Source organism: Rhopalosiphum padi, chromosome 3, assembly GCF_020882245.1.
Source record: "Rhopalosiphum padi isolate XX-2018 chromosome 3, ASM2088224v1, whole genome shotgun sequence".
Lineage (NCBI taxonomy): Eukaryota > Metazoa > Arthropoda > Insecta > Hemiptera > Aphididae > Rhopalosiphum > Rhopalosiphum padi.
The window spans coordinates 51216508-51244090 of record NC_083599.1 but is presented as its reverse complement, the minus strand read 5'-3'; the positions used below and the strand labels follow the sequence as shown (position 1 = coordinate 51244090).

At 26.3% G+C, this 27583-nt stretch overlaps 1 protein-coding gene across 2 annotated transcripts; it reads left to right on the top strand.

The window, feature by feature from the left end:
• Positions 1–1085: 1085 nt before the first annotated feature.
• LOC132927032 (sodium-dependent noradrenaline transporter-like) lies at positions 1086–26940 on the top strand. 2 transcript variants are annotated; one of them, XM_060991486.1, is made up of 15 exons: positions 1086–1256; positions 15323–15772; positions 15859–16116; positions 16178–16312; positions 18346–18670; positions 21469–21596; positions 21747–21886; positions 21963–22066; positions 22184–22308; positions 22431–22543; positions 22717–22857; positions 22963–23062; positions 23143–23243; positions 24441–24608; positions 24705–26940. In XM_060991486.1, exons 2-15 carry the CDS (start codon positions 15334–15336, stop codon positions 24804–24806), a joined length of 2379 nt encoding a protein of 792 aa, XP_060847469.1. In that variant the 5' UTR covers positions 1086–1256; positions 15323–15333; the 3' UTR covers positions 24807–26940. The 2 variants fall into 2 exon arrangements, with proteins under 2 accessions (XP_060847469.1, XP_060847468.1); XM_060991485.1 differs by lacking the exon at positions 1086–1256 and adding an exon at positions 7387–7672.
• The last annotated feature ends 643 nt before the right edge of the window (positions 26941–27583 follow it).

The following is a 27583-nucleotide window of genomic DNA, read 5'->3' as shown; positions in this document are numbered from 1 at the left end:
TATGCTGTACGTTTTATATAAAACTAAATATGTAAAATTTTTCACCGGGTATAAAAACAGTTATTTTTTATGAAAAAATTATTTATTTTTATATTATGATTTCAAGAGCGGAAAACAGTATCAAAGGATTTTAGTACATCATAATATGTCGCATTGCAAGCTCCAATATTTGATGTATTTTTTACCATACGCTTTATTGCACAGCAAATAATTATTTAACGATAATACAGAACAATATAATTAGGTAAGATTTCAAAATATTTTGTCTTTTATACAACTTATGATGTTTTCTGTGCTTTTTAATATTTTATTTTCTTATAAAAAAAAAAATTAACGCTTTTTTAAATAAAGCATTAGAATTATTATATATTTATTAGACATTTTAAACATTGTTTATTGTTTATAATGATTAATGATGTATAGTAAAAAGTACATCATTGAACAAATGATCATCAATAGATTTATTTATAGAGATAAATTTATTTTATTTTGTAAATAGAATAAAATTACATTCCGTACATACAATGATAATATTTTATTTTAGTTTTAGTTTTAGTTCCTTTCATTCTAAAAAAGTAAAACGTTTAAAACCTGTTGTATTTGATTTATAGTGTTATTGTTTTATGGCTACATACGCTGTACGTGGTTGAAGTGTAAACATCCACTTAAAAATGATTGGTATAATAATCCAGAGAATAAGTAGCCAGAGTTTAAGTGCAGACTGCAGATTTAATTTGCATTATTAAACTCGATGGATATTAGAAAAATAAAATAAAATAATAAATTGAAAGCAAAATAAGACTTAATAAATACCTAGTATAAACACTATAAACACACACTACTTATTATACACTCTTTAATATATCGTATATTCAAATACAATTTATGAAATCTTTCTAATTTTTTTACAAGTAAATATTGCTAATTAAATCATATTAAATGTGAATTTTTATTACAAGAATTTTTTGGTGATTTTTCACCGAGAATTTCCAGAAAGTAGGTGAGAGTCGTTATAGGTGGTGGCGCGTTTTTCCGCTCTTCCGATGTTAGGGGCGCAAAGTAAACTTGGTTGCTATTGGGTGTCTGGGTGTTCTTTCCGTCGCCGTAACTCGTATGGGGCGGTCGTCTCTGGAATAATGCACTTTAACAGTAGATTTAACAGTAATAGCGCTTTTTAACTTTGATTAATATACATTTAAAAGGCAAATCATTATATTATACTATATCATTGTGACGCATTCATAACCTCCAACTAGGTAAGTTATTAAAATATATAAAGCAATTATTTTGATTTTTTTTAACATGATTGAACATAACATGAATAACTCTTATGTCAATTATTATTTCTTTTTCAATGTTTTAATTATTTGTAAATAATAAACCACCAATTTGTTATTAAAACAATAATTGGTTCTTCATTAAATAACATATAGCTTAGGTATATAGGTACTCGATTGAATGTTTTATGTATTGTTTGAAGCTATTATATTTTAATTGTTGAAACATGTTGTTAAATACTTGTTAATTTATCGCATTCACGTTTGAAATATGAAATAATTATTTTCACCAAACTAAGGATTTTATATTTTGATTGATAGTTCTTATATAGTTTTTAAAGTAACTTTTTTTCAAGGTGTGTGTAAACGAATAAAAAGTGCATCAACAATTTCATCGGTACTTAAAATATTTTTCAAGCAATTTTATGCAATTTTATTAAATTGCAAAAAATTAATTATAAAATGTATTTAAATTTAACAATAATTAATAAATTTATTTTTTATTAAACAACAATAAAAAAATTATATAGGAATACACATTTTTACAGATTATTATTTTTGAAAACAATGAAGTTTTTTTTTTATAAAGTTTTATAAAGAAAATTTTAGCTTAACGTTATATTGTTAGGTTAGGTTTTAACATAATTGTATAGCTATTATTTTTAATTTAATTGAAATTATAAATTAAAAATACTTAAAGAAATATCAGTTAACAAGATGAGTGGATAGTTAAAATAATATCTACAAACCACACTCTATCTACAAGTGACAGTATCTATATTAATTTTTAAAATATTTTTAAATACAATTGTGGTGCATTTTTCGTAACTAAACTGCCTAATTTTTAGAAATATAAAAATAAACATATCTGTGTTCATTAAATCATTTTTTTAACGATATTATTTAATGTAACCTGCCTAGTTGTATCATGTATTTGCCCATTAAGCTATTAATATTCAAGGCAATGGACTAATAAATAATAATATTAATATTTTAATTTTCTGTGTTAAGAAATTATTTAATAAAAACAAAAATGTTCCCAATTTTACAAAGCGAATATTATACATAATTATAAGACGTTATGTTAATATAATATTCATATTTTCTATGTATAAGGTATTTATAGAATTAAGAAGTTCTTATTTATACAAATTCATACACAATGTGTTAAATGTTTTACTTTGTTTTATAGGTAAAGTTTTACTAATAATAAGCTCAACATCAAAGCTGGTATTTGAATCTAATAATATCTACAAGGTCCCGGGAAAATGCTTTTAATTCGATAATAATTTAAGCTATGAGAAAATCTAAAAATTCCATTATCGGTGTAAAGCACTTTTTTCTGTTTGAACTTACATCGGCGTTAGATGCCTAAATATAATAGGTTTTACTGTTATATTTTGTTTTTAAAATTAATAGTTTACATTTTACTTCGACTATACCTATATAGTCATACTATTTATCAGCTACTCGTAACTTATCACCGATTTCTATAAGTACGTCTCGTTATTAAAGTTTTCGATTTATAATATTGTTCAAAGCTAACTAGGCAATTCTAACCAGGTATGGGCGGGAAAGGTCGAATAAAAAACCAGACTGTGCCGTTGGGTACCTATACTTTTACGACAAGTCACAACGACGTTATAAAATATAAAAATGATGCATATTGTTTATGTTATATTAACGTTTAAATCATAACGAAGGGTCGTCGTTTTCATAGTATTATATATTAGTGTGTACTGCGTAACTATGTATTACGTCTACACAATAATATACATATATTATATGGGTATATTATTAATAATTTCAGCACCGTATATAGCACAATATCATATTAAAATATATACCTACCTACTACACATGTTGATGTTATGGCAAACGGTTTTTTTTTTCTTTTTTTTTTTTTTTACCGCTGCCAAGCGATGATATTGTTTTGTCTCTTATACACGCGCGTTCCGCCGCGATTATCAGAACACACAGCTACACTCTGCCGTGCACGTAATATGTTACCGAGTATTGGTTTATATTTTAATAATATACCTATATATATATATATAATATATATAGATTATGTTTGAAATGTGCCCCACGGCGATTTTCGATTATGAACACTGCCAGTGATTGCTGGTCGGCTTATGTCACAAACGTGAATAATATTCGCCAGCGCCATAAACCTATAGATATATGTATATACGCGTGTAATAGCACTGTGCCGTATCCCGCGTGCGAATATATCTGTGTATGTAAAAACGACGTATATGGTTTACCTGCAGCAATCGGCGCTATGGTGTTTATATATATAATACTATACTAAAAAACCCACACCAAGAGACGCGTACAACACAATAATATGACATAATATTAATTCGCGTTTTATCGTATACGCCGCGGTGATGGGCATAAGTGGGTATTATAACAATATCGTGATTTACGCTACACCGTGTGCATTATGAATAGATATAGCTATAGGTGAATAGGCGTATACCTATTCGCGCAAGGCGACGGCGGCAGAGCAATATTAAAATAAAATATAATAAAAATAAATAAAATAATATGTATAAATACATCACAACGACGACAATAATATTAATAATAGAAAAACGATTTGTCAACACCCCGGGCCGCGTGATGTGTGCTGTGTTTGATCAATATAATATATAATATGGTATATAACATTATTATTATTATTATTATAATAATATGCACCACACATATCGTATATAGGGAGTATACAGTCGGTGGTACACGGGTGACAATTTAATGCGAAACGATTTCGATGATGACGACGACGACGGTAATAATAATAATAATAATATGTTCTTAAATACATACGTCAAAATGATGCTCGCGCGTATATATTATAATATAATATAATATACGAATGCCGCGGCGGCCTACTGAAAGTACTCGCCGCGGGCTGATGCGTACACATATTATATATAGGACATAGGTATACCCATCATATACCGGCACGTGGCGTAAATGTATTATATGCGATCCTTTACACCGGCTTCGTAATAATAGTAATAATATACACGACACCGATACATGTACCGCGCAGTTCGTAGTGTTTGATGTTTAAAAAAAAATAATAATAATAATAATGAAATATAGATATATTTTTTTGTTTCATTTTATGAGATTCGCGTTTAATATACAGGATGATTCACTCCCTTTTTCCTTCAGTGTTTCAGTTATTCGAAATTTAATTTTTCGAATTTTTAAATATACTTTATAAGACAAAATATAGACTGGTAGTTTTCGAGTTTCTTAATTGTATGTACTTACAAAAGGTAATAAGTTCATTATAATGAGTTAGGAATATTTGAGGGCTACGGTGATTTGAAAATTTTAGTAATTAATTTTAATCATCTATTATAATTTTTTTAAATAGTTCAAGTATGTAATGAACACTATATACAATTTTATATCTGTTTTATACTTATGTAAAACCATGATTAAATAATTATCTTTAACATTTTATATATATGTCTACTAAAAAAATTATTAGTTAATATTTTCATAAAAAAATTATTCACTAAATTATTTATGGTAACCTAAAGAGGAGGGTTTTCATTTAAAAACCAAAGTATCACTACAGTATAGCTCTTAAGTAGTATAAAAATCTTAAAAATTTGAAAATATGACGTTTAAGTATATTTAAACATTCCAAAAATCAGGATTTGAATAAATTCGTTATTAAATGTAAAAATGGGGATGTGGGGATGTGCATATTTGGTAATCACCCTGTATATATTCAGTAATAGATACTGCTACAGAGGTCTCATTATTTATTATTATAATAAACGACTAATTTTGACAAAAAAAAAAAATATGTATTTGGCAATCGAATGTACACACTATACATATATACTATATTGTACGACTATGTATGTAATTATAATAAGTAATATCTTTACATAGTGATCGGATCAATACAATAGTTTATAAACGCTGCACGACTATATACCTCCAATGATTATTATCGTATTATACTTATCTGATTTCATTAAGGTTTTTTTTCTAATCATTTTGTATGTTTACATTAATGACCATTTTTCCATTTTTTCCACGAATTAGAATATTATTATTTTTATAATGATGTTAAAAACAATAAATAATTTACTTCAATTTCATCTTTGCAATAATAATTATTATTTTGTACGACGATGTATAATATTTTAAATATTATAATATTATATCGACATATTCGACATGTATCGTTAAAAGTGTACAATATGTCAATATGCATTAATTATTAATTAAAAATGTTATCGATAGTATGTAAATAGTTAGTATAATATATATAGTAGGTTCAACAACAAATCAAACAAAAAGTTTAAAAGTTATCAGCTGAAGACCTCGATTATTATGGATTGGCAAACATTACTGAATAGTAGAATTAAAGTACAATAGTTACAGTCTGCAATACTATATATTTGTGTTTAATATTATTATCTTAAATGATTATGATAAGGTTACAGAGGAATACTAAACTTTAGGTTGTTGTTTTATTGATTTACCTACAGACTACAGTACAAATAATATATATAATACATATAATAATTTTTTTTTTGTTATCGTATTTTTAAATATTTCTTTAAAGTATTTGTAGTCATTGAAATGAGGAGAAAACATATATTGCATAACAATGATATACTTACATACTCATATTTGCAACTACCATTATATTATCCATTATGTTCATATTAGTTTAAACAATTAACTTGAAAACCGATGTTCATATATTTTTTTGCAGGAATAGATCACTAGGTAGACACTTACATAAATTAAATGTTTATTTTTTTAAAAAAATTCTAGAAACTAAAGTCTGTGAATACGGTGGATTTATCAGTTTAAAATTAATTTAATATGGTACTAATGACTATAGTTTTGAACTGAAGTGTGATTACTACATCCCGGTTTAAATAAATAAACATTTTCCCAGGAGCGCCATTTCCATTTTTATCATAGTAGAGCAATTAGTAGTATTTAATAGATTATCAGTTTAAAAATAGTTATATAATATAATATTATATTACATGTATACTGTATATATATATATATAGAATTTTTAACTTTGTTAAGTTGGGTCATTTTCTGTAGTCTGCTTTATCCAAGTCCCAATTGATATATATATTTAGATTTTTGTATTACCTTATTGTATAAACAGTTTTTTGTGCATGTGCCATGTAGTCTAAATTACTAAATATTACAGTATGTATTAATTATTTATTACTTTATTAGATTACTAACAATTTATAAAGTATTGTAAACAATTTAAAATGTGTTTTAAATTATGGAAATAGATTGTTTATCGTAAATTTAGCAATCAGATTTAAGTGCTTAAAAGTGTATACATCCTACATAAATGATTGCATTTAGTCATGCATAATTATATTAATTTTATTACTTTACATTCAATGAACTGTTAGCTACTTACTACAATGATTGCCCACAAAAATAAATAAAAAATAAATAATATCATTTTTTTTATCCTTTTATATCTATTGTTTTGGTTGATTATTCATACAATTCTATTCTTTCTTTGCATAATGACTGCACATTTATAGATAAAATATTTTATATTATAATGTAATTTAGAATTGCTTATTAGTTTTTTTGTATTGTTTGTAAATAAGCTACAAGGTCATTAGATAACATTGTATTTACATTTAGATTAATTTGATAACATTTAAAAAATGGTCTGATTGTTTGAAACAGATTTTCTGGAATGTAAAAATTCGTTTCTTGCTTTTGTAAAATTTGGACAGCGGACGACAAAATATGTTTGACTGTAATTATTTGTACATTGTATATTTAGAAAATATGGTTCAGTCTTTAACATCCGGTATCCATTTGAGATTTTCGGGTGACTAATTCAATTGTTTAATGTAAAAATCCTTATACGAGTCATACGTGATGATCTCCGTGTATACAGTTATATTTTATGTTTGTTGTATTATGTAAAATTGCTTGTTCTCATTGCTCCGATATACAAAGTATACCAATGTATAACCACTGATAACTTACTTTTGTCAACTTCGTATCTGTATCATTTTATGAATATGGCACTTACCATATGTATTTGTGCAATAGACCATCGAATTGTAGTCGTTCAAAAACTTGCTTCATTACTTGTATTGTGAATTTGTATTTAAAACATTTAACGGGCTATGCGCTTCGATGACTTTATTAATAATAAGTATTATGGTATGTCGACAGTGATTCATTATCATGTTTAAAATTATTGTTGACTGTTGATTGATTGACCAGTGTCTGTCAGAACTTTTACGACGCCAATTGATATCTTCTGCGTTGGCTAGGAAGTTTTCTTTATTATTTCATACGAATATAACTGTGCATACAAGATTGCATGCATAAATCGCTGTTGTGTAAGTATGATAAACATTCGTATTATATAAAATTTAAATAAACGAATTAATAAACAAATCAAAATAATAAAACAATTTAAATTCTTTCTCAAAATATTATTCTATAATAAGTAAAAGGTCTTATTAGGATAATGTTTACAAGAATTCATTGTAACATAGATTGAAATCTAAATAAAATGCTAAAATACGATATTTTAAAATGTCTGCTTGATTATACATTATGCTTGATATACAAGTAGCTAAATGAATAATAAGATTCATAATTTTATTGAAGCATTAATAAGTAAACATTGAAATTGTAAGTAAAATATTAAGATAGAAGTTATTTATTTCCAATATGGCATTATATTTTGTTTAAAAAAATGTAAAGCAAAATTTTAACTATAGTTAAGGTAAATGCGTTATGTAATTGTTGATAACAATTAATAGTTTAAATTGTTTGGTCATAGGTTAAACAATCAAATACCTACTTGTACAAATTCACTAAGTAGATATTTATTGTCCACTTTGTCTTATGAGTTATGTACTTATGTTCATTTCCTTTTGTTCTTATAATAACAAATTTATTTAAATTCTAAAAAGTTGGAACTTTGAAATAAGTATCTATACTTATAAAGATCATATTTTCAAATATTTGGTTATTTTAAGCCATTCAATAAATATCCTGTGTCAATACAAACTTTTTTTTTCAAACTGTAAACATATTTATTTATTGTAAATTTTTAGCTAAATACACATTTTAGAAACGTTGACGTATCTAAATCGCATATCGAAATTTAAAATTGATTTCTGAGTAATTAAAATTTCTTCACTAATAGGATGATAGTCCATAATAATGGATTTACATAAAATATAAAATAAATGCAATAGATTCTAACATAGTTCTCGGATAATACTTATAAGTGATAAAATTGTAATAAATCAATATTAATTAGCATAATTTTCAAATCATCATAGCTCTCATATCTCTAAGCTCATTTTCATGGACTATTAGATATTCTTAGTATTTAAAGCTTAATTATACAGATACTATATGTTTTAATTTTGATTTTTTACATCAATAAATACAAAAAAGCATGTCCGTAATAATTTTTAATGAAAAAGGGTGATTTTTATTTGAAAACAAAGATGTTTGTACCGCCATACAGGACAAAAATTAAAAATAATAAAATATATTCATTAAATATACTTAAAAATTTCAAAAAGTTTTTAATAAATTAATTATTGTAAGAAAAATTGGAGTTAATCATATTTGGTGAATTACTTATATATTATAAATATATAATATAATAATCATATTGAACTTTGCTTCATTAAATATTTGTTGGTAATCATAATGGTTTGCCTAAGTTATTTATATTTTAAAAATGTATGATTATTCGTGTAAAGGTAACTTTATTACGATGAAATTTGATGGATAAACTTAAAATAATTGTTTTAAAAAAAATTATTTTTATGAAGTTTATTATGTTAAATTGATAATTTTTATTTATTGGTTACCTATGTTTTTTTAATATAATTTGTGAATTATTGGATCAACGATAAGTCAACAGTAACTTAGATTCATTTAAATTGATATAAATTAATATGATAAAAGTATAAAATATATGTATTAAACTATTTTATTCAATATCCGTTATGAATTTGGTATATCTTAACTTGATTAATTTTTAGAGAAATAATACATTTTTCCTTTAAAAAATTATGAAAATAATATTTTTGCTCTTTATACTATCTATATAGTATATTATATACAATTCATAAAATAATAATATGTAATAATGTAATGATATTTGGTAGTATATATTCCTATTTAATTCCTAATAGATATTAATTCATGAGTTTTTATAAATTCCTAGGAAGTTTTTTAAAGTTTGATTCATGACATAAAAATTAATAAATTAATAAACTATATAGGTCTCTTGGAATTTAATTGTAATAATTTATTCATCTATAAAGTTGGTTCCACATTTCTTCGATTTACTATCAAAGTTTTACAGGAAAATAAATGTTTATTTATTTTACATCATTGTGAAATTTCAAAAAAAAAATTGTTATATTTATAGTCATAATATGTACCTGTATTATAATAAAAATTGAAAGCAGGCTACCAAATAATGTACTACATAATCAATTAATTCGTAGCCGTAGGTTAGGTTACCTAACCTATTGAAGTTTTATTTTTATATATTAAATTTTGAGCACACAGAGATGTTTTATAATGATGTGTGTTTTTATTTATTTTTTTATCTTTGCTATCAAGTTTTGGGACTGAAAATTTGTTTCAATCTTCAACATTAAGAGGGTGTTTTTGGTAAAAAGTGATTTACCCAATTTGTATAGTGAGAGGAGAGATCAAAAATGTCGTAGAACTATACTCACGCCTTTGTAAGTAATTCAGCGCTATTGATTTAATACAGTTATATTCAATGTTTATAACGTACATACATTAGATAACCGAATTAAAAAAATATTAATGATAGTATAAAATACAAAATAAAATCATTGTTACATCTTACATGCCTACATATATGTAATATAATATAATAATATAAACTATCTTTAGAAATATCACCAGATACATTATTTATAGTAATATTCAAAATCATTTCGTATAAAATGATTTATCATAAAATTTAAATCTAACCCGTAGTTACTCAATGGCAAGGTTTCACATACTTAAAACCTACTAATATTAGTAATATTATTACTAAGTATATAATATAAGAGCAAGTTCTTAATTTTATTAAAATTCCATCTTAGAGATCATACGGAAATAATAGTATTTTTGTTCATAGTATAATTTATTTTTATCGAGATTGTTTCCTCGTGTTTAATAAATAATGTATGTACAATTAAAATACGATAATAGTGTTGCATAAAAATGCACGTTGAGTATATAACTTCTGTACTTCTGTAGTTGAAAAATGATTATTATTTTTTTTTTTTAATAATCTGCAGTGTAAAAATAAAAATGACGTGATATTTAAGATGATGTCAGCGAACTGTTTTTCTTTGTTTAGACCACGCGTAGCATAGACAAAACACATTAATACAAAATATATTATATTTTTTTTTTATATATATTTTTGAGTAAACTTAAAGTAAAATCATCCACAGCAAAAATTATAAATTAAAATTTTTTATGAGGGCGTAACAGTGTGACATATTGTTTGTCTCAATATTGTTTTAAAACAATTTATTATCCATTTAAATTTATAAAAATTTTTTTCAAGTCGAATTTAAAGTCAAATAATAATAAAAACCGATTTCTCAAACTCTCAAAAATATTATCCTGTATAACTTTTGTAACTGGTGATTTAATTCTAAGTTCACTCAAACATAAATATGATTTTAAATGAATACATTTTGCGTATGTTTCGTGAGGGTCTGAGAGTAAAACAACTATATTGCGCTGACGATTGACATCCATTAAAAAAAGGTGAAAAATATTATTTGCTATAGTCTTCGGTGAACATTAATTTTTTAAAAAAGAGCCATTTATAAGTTTTTTGGAATGAGAAGATTTTGTACAATATGCTACTGTTTAATTCGATTTTTTTTTATAGGTTTTGGTTCTATGATTTATATAGTTTCGGGTGATCACTTTTTCGTCAAAATCAATTTTTCCATTTACCGCCAATACAATAATATATATTTCTCTTTTCCGTCACAACAAATTTCAGTTTTTATATTTTGATAACCCCTTATAATGGAAACATGTGAAGTTATTGATAATTGGAAATGATTTTTAAAATAAAAAAATAATTAGGTAATCGAATATAAATTAAATATATTTAAAAAAATAACATTAAATAAATACTCTTTAATTGTATACATAGAATATTGTAAAATACCTACTTAAAAAAAATCAAGTAATACTTACATTATTGCATACTCGTACATAGGATATTGTATATAATATTATTACAAAAATCAAATCAAAATTATGTCTGTAAGTTATACAAAATCAAATAAAAAAAATTTATAATCTTGATTTTGAATTAATTTAAAATTGTATTTTATTACAAACCTTATTATTTTTGATACCTAGTAACCTAGTTATACGCTATGGATTTTACAAACATATATTGATATATTTCAACCCTTTTATATTGATCAATTAAACTGGTTTTTATTGTTGCTTTAAGATTTGGTTTCACGGTGTTTTTGGATCAACGGTGCTTCTCAATTTGTAATTAACGTCAGTTTGCACTTCTTCGATTAAAACATTTAACCATTGTAAAATGGTGGGAATGGTGAACGACAATAAAAACTATTTTTAATATTTGCATGAAATGACTAACATGGTGTGCGTGTAAGTTTAGAAATTGCAAGTGCCCATAGTTTTGGAGGATAAATACAATCTTCAGAAATATATGTTTCTACAAAATAGTCGGCAATTTTTATAGTCTTTCGTCAATCAGACATTCGCTCATAAAATCGTCGACGAAACAATCACATACGTCTTCTGGATTTAAAAATAATAAGCCAAATATATTGTGTAACTACTTACTAATCTCAAATGGCTCATCTTTATATACATTCGGATAAGCTTGTATTTTGTAATACCGAGATTGGGTTTAACGAAACCGGTGTCATGAAATATTAGTTTGCGGCCACATTTCAAAAATTGCATTGAGTATAGCCCTTTCAAAGTCAACAGTTACTTTAGGAGAAGAAATAAGTTAACCTTAAGTCTTTACACTTTTTGCTTATTGCACGAAATATATAAATATACGTGTGTGTACATTTTTTTTAGTAATAAGCCAAAAACTAATGGAACGTAATAAACATTAAAATATCAATGAATCGAAAAAATTGTAAAAAAAACCCCAAACGCAATAATCGAAAGTTCCGTCCATTTAAAATATATTAAATACCATAAATTAATGTTGATAAAAATCTAAGATTTGTTTCAAATAAAAATATTATTATATTTTTCTTTCGTCATTAATCAATAAAAAGTTTTCATTTTGTTTGGTTTTCACATAAATTAAATTAAGTACGTTATGGCTAATATGAGCAACGGCTAATATTAGTATATTAAATTTTGATGCATAATTTTGCGTCGGTTTTTATAGATAATTTTGTTGATTATACTTATATCCGAAATAGCAATATCTGTCGGATTATTATTTTGTGCGATTTCAGTTAGAATATTTTTTATTGATCTTGTATTTACATATTCGATAGCTTTTCTTTTACATTCTGCAGTATTTATCACTAAACTTATGCTTCTTTAATGTTTTGCTAGAATATTAATTATCATGACTGTGCTGTGGCGTATTTGTATGGTTAATAATTTTATTACTTTCATTTGTATAGACTTGTATAGACTGTACAGTTTTTAGTTGTACACTACTATAACGAATAATTTTTTTATTACACAAACCAATACAAAATTTAAAAAATATTTAAAATAAATTGTTTTTACTACGATTACTATTAATTATATTTTCCATTGTGCTAAATGTACTCTTTTCTCTCGAATTTCAACGCAAACTAAAATATTATATATTACTAATTATTATATATACTGTCGGAAAATGGTGACACCAATAGTTTCAATTAGAATGTTTATAGACTGGTAGTGGGTAGGTAAATTAACCTACTATTTTCTATATTAACTAATAATGTTATAGATGTTGTTAGCTTTAAGAACTATTTTATATAAGATTATCAAACATTAATTATTCAATGTGTATAAGAAAATTGTAATTTGTTTAATGTGCTAAATGTCAATGTTTAATGTGTTTAAAGACCAATGATTAATTAAACAGTTATTTAATATAATACTTTTATAATATATAAACTCTACCTATTAGTAGTTACACATAATATAATATAAAATAATTGTAAAAGTTATGCATAACACATTAATAAATAAAGATAGGTATAATATATTATGTATAAACTATTTAGTATTGCGATATTGAATATTATTGAATATTGGTATGTGAAATGTACAGCTATACCTATAACTTATAAGGCATTTTTAATATTACTCAGCTGTCTCATACGTATTATAATATACCTTAACTATATTAAAATGAATTTATTATTAATTTTATTGCTTTTTGTGCACATAATATATTCATTTATGCACATTACATATTACTGATTCTGCACGGAACCAAAAATATATATCGGTTGAACAATATTTAAGGCAGTAAATAATTAATACATATATTCTACAGCTATTTCTGACAGATTAAGACGGATAAAGTACACATTGTACATATGTTCTCAATAAAAATGATAAATATTTAAAAATAAAGTATGACCTACTATATAACCTATGTATAATAAAGGCTCTGTTTTCATAAATATTCTTGACTATTTTTGGTTAATTTTTCCGAATCATTGCTTTTAGTTACTAACGCTCTCGCCTCAGTGGTTCATACATCCCTTTTATCTCATCATGTTTTTTTTTTAATTATTATACTCAGGCTAAAAACAAATATAGATAGATACAATGTTAATTGTTATGTACAAAGGTGCTTAGCACATTTATATGCCGCATATTTTACTTTCTTGGATATCAGTAGTTGATACTATAATATTATAATATCAAATACAAGCGCCATACGAATGTAAAATTTATTTCTAAATTCATTTGCATTGAGTATTTTTTCTGTAGCAAATATATATACATAAATTATTACACCATTATAGTAGTGGTTATTGTACATGAGACACGGCGACTTCGATATCATCGGTCGACATCGTTGATGATGGTATATGCGTATTTAATATAAAACGTCGCCGGTCCCCGCGTTAACCCGTCGGCATAAAAATGCCAAGGACGTCGTCGCCGAGAGGGAACATATACGGCACCACATTATAGTTAGTAGAGAAAGCACTAATAATATATAGCACTCTCATATAGTATAGAAGTACGGTTTCTGCGACGGGAGGGTGTAAGAAGTATATATGAAGTATATTGAGGAATATATATATATATCATAAACGTATAGAGGGGAATGGACGGTAATCATCATTGGTGATGATTCGTGCACGTTTAGGTATTTGACTTTCCCGTGCAGCTCATGCCGCCGCCGCATTCTTCTACTTATTTTTTCCTTCCTCTGGCCTCTCGCCCTTTCAACTTTTGTCCCCGCGTATCACCCTCAGAGCCAATATGCCTCGTTGAACAATCATTAGCGACCGCCGAGAAGCAATAAACGCCGACGGTGTCTCCTCGAATCACTTATAAGTGTGTGAGTGTGTGTGTGTGGCCGCGTGCCCGAGTGTGCGTATCTGTGTAAAAGGTATAAAGCGTGTGCCGCACATACCTTTTAAGGGATATCGATAGAAGCGGAATGGGATATCCCTCTACTCATATCTACGACGATCGGGGTTGTGGAATCTCGGGAATCCGTCGCCGCCGACGACGACCGGAATAATAAAATTTAAAAAATATTTAAGACATATTACTCTCCGTCATCAGTTCGACCCCTGTAAAGGAAGCATGATGTTCTCGTGCACCTCCATTATTAAATTATAATACGATCGTCAGTGTTCTCAGCGTCGATTCTCGCTCGTCTATCCCGTGAAAATACCATTATCCCTTCGTGATTAATGTGCATATTGTCGCCCTATATTTTACGTATTAAATTTTTTTTTTTAAATGTTTAATTATTTAAGATACATCAAATATGACTAGTATTGCAGCGAAGACATCAGCAATGTTCAATAACGGCGTGACCAGCGTCGAAGTTGTGGACAGCGATAACGAGAATATTGGCGTTGAAAGGAGTGGTATTAAAAAGTTATGGGTTCCTACAGTAAACAAATTTCGACAATTTTTCAAATCGTCTCCGAATACTATGATGAGTAATAATAAACGCCATTGGCGCAAGCGTCATAATAAGGAAGACACTGAAAATGATCAATACTATGACCAGGACGACGAACAAGACGATTATAGTGATAAGCAGGAGCTACACCAACAGGTTGATGATAGAAATGGTAGTAAAAGTCATGATATAGAAGAAGACGATGATGACGATGAAGAGGACCAAGACGAAGATAGACAAGTACGAAAGAAAATGCTCAGAAAACAAAATAAAAAAGAAGTAGAAGTAAAAAAAAAAAGTAAGTATTTCTAAACTGATAAGAATTTACCTCTAACCTATTATTTGAAAACAAAAATTTGAATTATTTAAATGTAATTAATTTAGAAAATACTGAAATACGGTTGTTACTGGCTAAATCATCAGATGACGCTAAAAAGAACCCAAAAATGATTTCGGAATCTACCGCTGTAGTATCAATAGTGGACGAAGTAGATTGTAAAGAAAATCTAAACACTAACATCAATGATGCCGAAAGAGAAACTTGGGAAAGGAATGCAGATTTTTTGCTATCTATTATTGGATTTGCAGTAGACTTGGCAAATATTTGGCGGTTTCCATATCTTTGCTACAGAAACGGCGGAGGTTAGAAAATAAAAATGATATAATTATTTTAATAATTTTATTACTAATTATTGTGTTACAGGAGCATTTTTAATACCGTACTTTTTAATGTTGATATTTGGCGCGGTTCCCCTATTTTACATGGAACTCATATTAGGCCAATATAATAGACAGGGACCAATAAGTGTGTGGAAGAATGTATGCCCTCTTTTTAAAGGTAAATTTAAAGTAAATTATTGCTTGAAACAGGTTAAATCTGGTAATTAAAATAAAATGGTACAAATATAAAAAATATTTTTTTTATTATTTATATGGAAATAATGTTTATAAGATACTTATTTAATATCTTACTTGTATAAATAAACATATTTAAAAAAAATTTGCTTACTATTTTTTAATATACATTTTATCAGTTTTCAAAGATATTTAAATTTTTAAGCAAGTTGTTAGCGATTTTATATTTTAGTATAATATAAATTCATAACTTGTTTAAAAATCAAAATACCGTAAAAAGCCAACGAGAGGTAATAGATAATGTTTTTATCTTTAAGTTTGATAATTGGTAAATTTCTTCTAAAATTAAAAATATCACAACATTAGTTCTATTAAAAGTTAATTTGTAAAACGGAGACAACACATGTAACATTCGCCGTTATAACATCAAACTATATAATATCTACAATATAATCATTCTAAATAAACGTTCAACGATTAACTTCAATATATCAAAACAAAAAAAAATGTAAACTTTTTATAGTTAAAATAAATTAATAAGATACGTATATTCCAATATATTTCATTGATTAATTTTTGATCATAATTATTTAAATTAATGAATAAGTATTATTACTCTTGTAATATAATTTTATAGTTTGATTGTTCAACAGCCCAAAACTTTTCTAACGAAACTCTATACAATACATTTAGATGTAGTCATAACGTATTTTACTAATAATGTTGTAAATATTATGAATTGAGGTTTGTCAGAATATTCTAAATATTCATTATTTTAGATTATCTATAGAAACTTTTCTTCAGAAAAGTTTTAATTGATTTGAATAAATATTGCAAATTGTGATTATCGTCTACTATAATACATTTTAATGATAAATTATTTTTGATGTGGTATTTTCTATAGAAAACTCATATAAGTTAAAATATTGTATTAAAAAAAGGCCGATTTGAGTATTTTAAAAGGTAAATAAATGGTACACATTTCGCCTTACTTTTTTTATTTTATGGAATGAATAATTTTTTTTTACTGATTAGGGAAATGAAAAATACTAAAATTGACTTGAACTCTATTCAGAATATATTATAATTTATAATAGATAATAAAAAGGAGTTATAAACTGTCATATTATAAATTACAAACCATAATGAGTAATAATGAGTCATAGTAATACGGCAAGGTACTATAATATACACAATCAAATGTTTAATGTTGAAATTAAATTTTGTTATTCAATGTGCAAATTACTCATAACTTTTAATTTAAACACTAAAAATAAAACGACTCTCAAGTATTTATCTATTATTTTTCTCTAAAAAAAAAAAAGAATTTTCTCCCACTAGCCGCACCTTGGTATGCATAATTTATTGTAGCGTTTGCTATTAAAAGCAAATTAAAAGTACATATAACTTTACCATAAAAATAATATCCTTGAGTTCGTACTTTCGACAGAGATTACAGAGAAATTTTTTAATATTATATCTTTAATTTTTAAGTAACATAATTTATTTCTATAAAGTTATTACTAATTTGTTATCTAGCATCTAGAGATCGTTGAAGATAATGTACGTAACTCAGTTAAAACGATAAAAATATATAAAAGTATTCTTGTAAAACAATTTTATTAATAATCTTTGTTATTAACATCTAATTTTTAGATTCTGAGCAAATTATTAACTATGATATTTTTTGTTAGATAAACAGTATATTATTATCTATACCTACGTATTAATTATTGGACTTTTAATCATACCAGAAACTTTATTTTATGGTAGTAAAAATTGCACTACATTTTTATTCATATTAATCAATTTTCCATAGTCATGTAGTCATTTAACATATTATGCATATACTGTACTTAATAATTGTCGGAACTAAACCTTTTTTTTTTTTTAAAAAAAAGAAAAAGTATAATTGATATTATTGTACCATTGTTTTTTGGTTTGTTTAAATAAAAAAAATATATACATTATTTAAATGTCTTGAATATAAATGTTAATTTTAAAATTTTATCTTAGGAGTTGGATTTTGTGCTGTGCTAGTTGCGTTTTATGTATCATTTTACTATAACGTTATTATTGGCTGGTCGCTGTATTTTTTGGCAATGAGTACAACCAGTAGCTCGGGACAGTTGCCATGGGTGCACTGTAACAATACCTGGAATACAGACTTGTGCGTTGAACAGAAAGACGATTGGGGATCGGTCTATAACCAATCATATCATGTTCATAATTACCTACCCAGAATGCACGCAAATGGGACTTTACTGCCGATGTCCGATGGTATTTCAGCTACAGGCAGTAATTTCAACAACCAGAGTTCACCGGCGGCTGAATATTTCCAGTAATAAAAATTTCAATAATATATTTATTTCAGTTTTTTATCCATTTATATTACATGAAACAGCCCGTTATCAGCCTAGATATACATTAACGATAAATGTAAAAGACGTATATTATAATATTTTCAGGCCTACCTCCTACCACTACCATAAATTGTACATACGAATATACGATTATATTAAACTCGATACTTTATGTAGGTTCTGTGTGTCTAAAACTGTTAAAATATTATTTGTTCAAACAACAGTCACTACTTTACCGATTAAGAAAGGTTATACGTAACTTTATATAGAATTTGTTTATTCAGCCCAAATTAACTTTTCAAAGTCTAAAACGAAACTATATCAACTTAATTTGTATTTAATTCCAAATGACTAAATATAGTATGTTGACTATTAACGAAAGTTAATAATCTCTAAAATTTACTCAGTTTTTCCCCAAATCGTGTAATTGTTTAAAAAGCATAAGACGCAGCATTTCAAGCGATAATTCTATTTAACGCCAAAACACGCTCAAAATATGATATTTAAATTTGTTTCATAATTTATTCACCAAATAAATATTATTTAGTCAGTTTGACTAACTAGGTATCTGTTAAGATATTTTTTCTACATCATGAAATACACAAACTTCACAAACTATTGTATTCAAATTATATTCGACATAATTTTATAGGTACGTTCGAATCGTTCTTATAGTAGTTATTTATAAAAACGATCGTTAAACCAAATTAATGTTATTTGATACGTAGGTTTTTTCATAATAGTTCCTATGTATTCATATGACACTATTATCAAATGATTTTTGAATTTTAAAAATTTAATGAAACAGTAGAGGAATATTGTTTAAACTACTAGACAGGTTTTTCGATTTATAACTACCAAACGAGAAAATTGTTTTAATATAGTCAGTTTACTGTGGGATTGTTACGGTACAATAACGCGTCACATGTGTTGACGTATTTCCAAGCGAACGAATTTGAGTCATAGAATTTATGAAATCTAGAAATTAAAATGAAAAAAAACTAATATTTTAAATGCATGCGTTTATAGTGAAATATCATCGTTGAATATAAATAAACAAATGGTATAGGATATGCATCGTTCGATGGAATACTTTCAGATGCATTGAAAGTTTTAAATACTCCACAAATTACAAATTCTAAGAATAAGTAATCGAGGTCGAGTATAATTGTATGAGTTACTTATAGGAATTTGGAACCAATTTTAGAATGTAGAGTCTCATAAAGTCTGAAGTTTTAAAAGTCGTATTATTTTCATCATGCTTTTTTATAGAAATAGAAAAAATAAAAAATATGTATATAATTCAATTTACCCATAAATTACAGATCATATAAAAGAATTAAATATATTTTTAAAACAATTTCAATTTTAAGGTATATGAAGCTATTTTGTTTTAAAATTTTTCCAGTACTGATATCTGATATACTGTAATTGGCAATATTTTCTCTAGGGTTGACGAATTTATTTTAAACGTTAGTTGTGCTACTTTTTTTACACTGCGGGTTCCATATACTTATAGGATAAATAGATGTTCAATGATTTAACACAATATTTTCGGATTCTATACGTTCATATAGTTTTATATATAAATTAAATATTATATAACCTGAAATAATATTATAGTTAAATTTAAAATGTTATAAAATACCATTTTTATTGAAGTTGTATCTGGAAGTATTGAAAAATTGTTGTGGATTTATTAGATTTCATGATTTTTAATTTAAGATATTTTTTCAGTTTATGATTTGTGTTAAGCATACACTCTTCGGTAATAAATCGATAATATTTTTTACGAAAATGTTGATTTGTGATTTCTAGATTATCTTTCATTTTTTAACATTAAATTCATATTTGTAATTGATAAATGATAATGCGATCACTTATAATTAAATGATGATATGCAAAAAATGTCCCCGCTAAATGAAACAAAATAATTTTATAATTATGTAGCTCACGTATAAAAACAATTTTTTCATTTGCAATATGTAGAAATTATTAACATGTATATATCTATAATGATTGGGAACACATTTTTATTTAATACATAGTATTTCATTACTTATTTAACATTTATTTTAAAACCATCTTGAATTGTATCAAATAGTCAAATCATTAGTTTAAAGCGTAGATAATTTATTTGTAAATTTCACTTTTACAGTTTTACTCTTTATTTGACTAAATTATCTGATCAAATAATAAAAATACTAAACATTGGTAATATTTCAATATTTTTCAATTTATCGGAATCGGTATGATATAAATTACTATATAGGTAGGTATATTGTAATCAAAAAAATCGTCAATAAGTCAATGCAACTATATTAAAACAGCCCAACATAATAAAATAATATCCTCACACAAATGTTTAATACACGTAAAGAATATAACCTATTGCCTCATATTCCATCAGATTTTCACACGCGCACATATATTACATTATCGGTTGTCAAGTATGGAAATTTGAGATTCACACATATTAGTAAGGTAGGATATAGATCATTTTTCCGTAGGCCTATTCCCGATTGGCGATTATACGTGTTACAACTCACAAGTTAGGTCAACCGTCAACACGTGTTACGTCAGATTCTCCTCTTAGGTCTTCGTCTCTGTACAGTAAATTACTTGCACAAATCGGCGATTATTAATTAAAATACTTAATTTTCGATTTGAACATAATATAATATTTAATACGTTCTTGAATGCCGATCTGTGTTTTACCCGTCGTATTCCTATATCGTATCATAATAAATGAATATAAATATTTTATTTTTCAAAGCCGTGGCGTGCTCGGCATGAGCGACGGTCTCAACGAACTGGGATATCCAAAATGGCAACTGGCTTTGTGTGTGTTCATCGTGTACGTTATGCTGTATTTGAGCTTGTTCAAAGGTGTCAAGTCGTCCGGTAAGTAATCTCAGACGCAATAATAAAATATTAAGCAACTCGAATGACGACCAACCATTTTTACCTCATACTCGACCACGGGTATCGATCGACATACAATATTGTGTTATTTTGAAATTTGAATAAATATTGTTATATATACATTTTCAGGAATCGTCGTTTGGGGCACGGCCACACTACCGTATTTAGTATTGACAATCTTGTTGATTAGAGGTCTCATGTTGCCTGGTTCGCTAACCGGCATAACCTATTATTTACAGCCCGAATTGTACCGCCTTTTAGATACACAAGTAACATTTGAATATTTACTACGGTGGAAACATGTTTAGGCGTGTCCTATATATGTGTTGATTGTTTTGCCGTCAGGTGTGGGTGGACGCAGCCGTTCAGATATTTTATTCGGTAGGAGCCGGGTTCGGGGTTCACTTGTCATACGCATCATACAACAATATAAAAAACAATTGTTACACGTACGTACACCTAAAATACTATAATAAATAAACGGACGAGTCCCGTCGGGGCGTGTGCGTGTAAAATAATAATTGTACAATAATAAAATTGTATAAATTTCGTGTTTTCTCTGGTAGCGACTGCTTGATCACAACGGCCGTCAACTGCTTCACCAGTTTCTTTTCCGGTTTTGTTATATTCACTTATTTGGGTTTCATGTCGCACAAACAACATAAGCCCATAAGTTCGGTAGCTACTGAGGGTGAGTTATTATGACGCTTATATTATTGGCGTTTTTCGATTTGAAGCCGTATAGCGATGTCGTGTTACATATACGTACTATATATGATGTTATTAATATTATTGTCATCGCGATTTGTTTAGGTCCTGGTCTGGTGTTTCAAGTTTATCCCGAAGCTGTAGCAACGTTGCCCGGATCAAATATCTGGGCCATGTTGTTTTTTTTCATGTCCATCACGTTGGGCATTGATTCGGCGGTAAAATTAAAATATTTAATTTATCTATACCTTCGTAAAATAAATACACGTGACATTATAATAATGTTGTTAGACGGTATATATAGCTATATAAAACATCCGTAATTTTGTCGTTACGCATGATATATACGTACATATGCGTGTATATATATATATATTTGTGTTTCGTTTAGATGGGTGGATTAGAATGCGTCATTACTGGACTGATGGACGAATTTAGTGGCTTCTTTAAGAACCGTAAATGGCCACGCGAACGTTTCACGTTTGCAGTCATAGGTATATCGTTTTGCGTGGCTCTGATAAATGTGACACCGGTAAACTGTTATGACTATCATATTATTATACTGATTCAAAACGTCTATTATGTTTTACACGGACGATATTTTATTATTTTATACTCGCGTGTGTGTTTAATTTAGGGTGGCATTTATATGCTTCATTTGTTGGACACGTATGCTGCTGGTATATCTCTGCTGTGTTCGGCGTTATTTGAATGCATAGCCGTATCGTGGTTTTATGGTAAACACGCATTTAAATAAATTAATCAATCATTTCCGGGATTAACGTTTTTCTATTATGTCGACTACATTTTTATTTAGGTTTGGAGAAATTTTGCAACGACGTGGAAAGCATGATCGGCCACCGTCCCGGGCTATATTGGCGATTATGTTGGAAATTCGTCAGCCCAATGTTCATTATAGTGAGTTTAGAAAATATAATACAACGTTTAATATTCGTAGTAATTTTACAACACATACACGTAACTGTAGTTTAATTAATGTGTAAGCATTAGGTGTGCATGTTGAATTCGGGAATCACTAATTAAAATAGCAACTATAGGGCTACAATAATTGTAAATGAGCAGTATAATATCGATTGGTTGGCACGTGAATATCAGAGCTGTGTTGTTCATTTGGCAAGCAATTCGATTACATTGCTAAATACTATACAAACAATTAAGTAAAGCACCTAAAGTATATTTGTTGACGGTTGTGTTTTAGAATTTCATAATAATTTATTACGTATTAAACAATAGAATTAAAAGGCTAAAATTAGTAAATTGAAATTGCAAGAAATACGTAATGAATTCGTTTTGCTTTGTACATGAAACTAAGAACGTAATATATTATGTATGATACAATATAATATTCTGATTGTGAACTTACATAGATTACATTCGGATGCTCAATCCCAACTCCATAAAAAATTATATAATATATTGTGTAATGTTTGATGAAAGTATTAATTACTATTCAAATAGAATTGAGTATTTTTTTAAATAAAACTACGTAATAACATTATTAATTACTTAACTTTAGTGGTGAATTTTAATGGTGACGATGTGGGCAATCGCCCTTCCCCTGAAACATTATTTAATTCCTTTTAATAAGTAATTATTGAATAATAATATTATATTATTAATATTATTCCAAGTTTTAAAAATGTATTACAAAAATAAAATATAAGTATGCTTCGGTAAGAAGATGAAAACTATATTTTCATATACATATTATTATTTGTATTATATGGGATAAATGCTTCTTTTATACTGACTCAATTTAAAATTACAATAACTATACTTATAATGATTCACTATACTAGGTACTAAATAAAAAAAAATTAATAAAAAAATAATATTTAATAAATATTTTTGAAAAAGCTAGGATTGAAAAACTTTTAGTCGAAACACTCTAAAGTAGATAATACTAGATAAATTCTCCTAAAATATACATTTTGAAACAAATATAATAAAACATAAATTTATTTATTTTTATAAATCCATAAAATTATATAAAAATAATTAATTAAGAAGAGTCACATAGGTAATTAAAACAATGTTAATAATAATAATTATAATAAAACATAATGTAAAAATCGCATGATCGTTATTTTTTAGGGTGTAGTGACTTTTGCTTTGATTGATCACAAACCATTAAGCTACAATGGTTACGTATATCCAGAATGGGCTGAATGGTTAGGCTGGACCCTAGCCTTTTCGTCAATACTTATGATACCTGGTATGGCTATAGTGCAAATGTGCAGAGCAAGCGGTTCGTTTAAAAAGGTAAAATTTATATCATATAAATACGCATGTTACATGACTATGTTTAATTGTTGTATTCATAAATTAAAACTACTTCATTGCTGTGGTTTAATACAGAGATTGGCTTATAACATCACGCCGTTGAATGAGCGCGAATCGATGGAAAAGAATAAAGGCGAATGTACCAGATTTCGTCTAAAACACTGGCTCTATATATAGTATAACTGATCAAATAATGTATTCAGGTTTTTTTTATATAAATTATAATTATATCGCTTTGTGTTTCGTTAATTAATAACACATTTCTGCTATTGGCTAATATAACGAAAAAATAAAAAACAAAACAAATTAGACAATAGTTAAGTAAGTATAATAATATACGATAATAATATGTTTAACAGAATTATAAATTATACACACAGATATAACTCGTTTTACAAAATATCTAATATTATAATTAGATGGAACGTATACGTACCTAATAAACATTGTTAATTGGTAGACTAATTTAAAACGAAAAATGACTTTTGGCACTAAGTGTACGTACTTAGTAAGTAGTGTTTAATATTTTATATCATGTACAATTTCGCATTTGCAACAATATTATTATGTATCTATTATATTATTATGTTTATACATTTTTCAGTAAGTTCAATAATGTTTTAAATGTTGTTTTTAATGTTTGATAATGGATATTCTATCATTTATGAAACAGAATCTTACAACATTATTGGGCGCTCTGTATTTTATATTGTTATGCAAAACTGCCAAGTTTGAAGTTATAAAACGTCATACTTAAATGTTTAAATTTATCGATATTATCAAAAATATAAAATATAAAATAATAATCTTTATATTATCTCTATCTCTCTCTTTCTATATATATATATATAAGTACTCAATTCAGGTAAATTATTTTTTGTACACTCAACAGATATATTACTAATCAATATTATAACCATTATTATACATGTATATTATGATATTGTAATATTGTAATATTAGTAGTGTATAGTTAAAAAGATACGATATTGTCATTAGCAATATATGTTACACATAAATACGCTGAACACGCGAACCTTCAAACACATATATACATAATACATATGCTTATATACATAAGGAAATGTATAAATCAATAATTGTGTCAAATTAACAGTACAATTATTATTTGTTGCTCTGTTACTATACCTATCTTTAATTAAAAATATTTAGATAAAGTGTATAGAATTAGGTATTTTATTAACCACTTTTATGTTTGTTATACCTATTAAATATGTAGGTACCTACGTTTAAAATATTCCATATTTCCTTATCTCCATTATTATCTATTGATTGACTTAAGTGATCGAGTAAGACATGTACAATTGTCTCAGTAACATAATATTTTTAATAAAATAATATTAATAACCATTAGTATTCCTATTTTATGATACAATAAGAGTTATACTATAACATGCCACTATATCTTACAGTAGTTTGTTTACTCTATAATTTGTAGGTATTTTATTTTATTGATTTTTTATTATTTATTTATACATATTTTTTTTTAATATTTAGCAGTTCATGTGTAGTCTATAAATCGTTAATGTCAAAAAACCTTATTTTTTATGATTAAACTTTTTTTTTTTTTACTCTTGTCATAATTATTAGTTAATAAGTATTATTAAAGAAATCAAGTTAAATAAGAATAATCGGAATAATTACATCTCTATAGTATATAACCAATAGAATATCTTATACAATATTTGTTGTTTACCGCATAAAAGTTGTGTTATAAATATTTATGTAAAAATAATAACTTATTATTATAAATCAACCGTTATGTATAATTTATGAGTTACACTACTTAGCAGTTACCTATTTATGTATTTACTGTTTGATATAATAATTTATAAGAACTTATAATTAAATGTTAACATAATACAATTTAACATTATTACACATTATATAATATATAGTTATAACTTATAAGTTTGAATAATATAAATTAATAACAAATTAGATATTAGATACAAAGATACTTTGTCAAAGGAAATTCCTCATGTTACTTATTAAAACCAATTGAGAAATACTGTTAACAATTTAATACGCAGTATACTAAACTCAAATTATCAAATTAAATATTATGTTCTTTTAAGGATCCTCACAATTGTTACTAAATGGAAAAACAATTAATCTTACGCAATTAATTTATCTGTAGATTTTAGTATTCTTCTAGAGGCCATTATTATTATATACTATATTATAATTTATAAGTATCAATATTTATTCGTATCTTTATATCCTTAAAATATTAAGTTGCGTTATTATTAAAATATAAAATAAAATAAACATTATTAAACATCGGAAATACTTGTTTGTTATTTTGAAACCCTATTGATGTCCAGTTTTTAATAAATTTCCAGGTAATACATAATATATATGTATGTATGTGTGTGTGTGTGTGTGTGTGTGTGTCGAGAGAGAGATTTGAAACGAAATTAATTAGTGTGTTTTTGAATTTTTGTCAAACATTTTTTTATGCGGATAATGAAATAATATAATAGAAAATTAACTTGATAAAACTCACAATTACATAGAATTTTTGAAAAAATTTCCACGGTTTTTTGTTGACCATCTATTGGAATGCGCCATGTAGTTAGTATATGAGTTGGAGAGCACTCAATGTTCATACAAAACGCTTTTTTTTTTTAAGAAGTATAATATTATATAAAGTATACAAAAGCTTCCGTTCACATTAATCGTTAATGACTATATAAAATATAACATATTCATATAAATGTAATGTTTTAAATAAATATTAAATTAATCTCCAACAAGCATTTTATATTGTTATTATCTGTTTTACACAGAAGAGGCCTTTTTTCCAATATTTACAAGTGCATTATCCATTGTAAATGTTTTACATTGGTACAAACGGAAAGTAAAAAATAAACAAAACAATTACAATAACGGCACAACAATTTTTATACATCCACCAAAGTGGTGGTGAG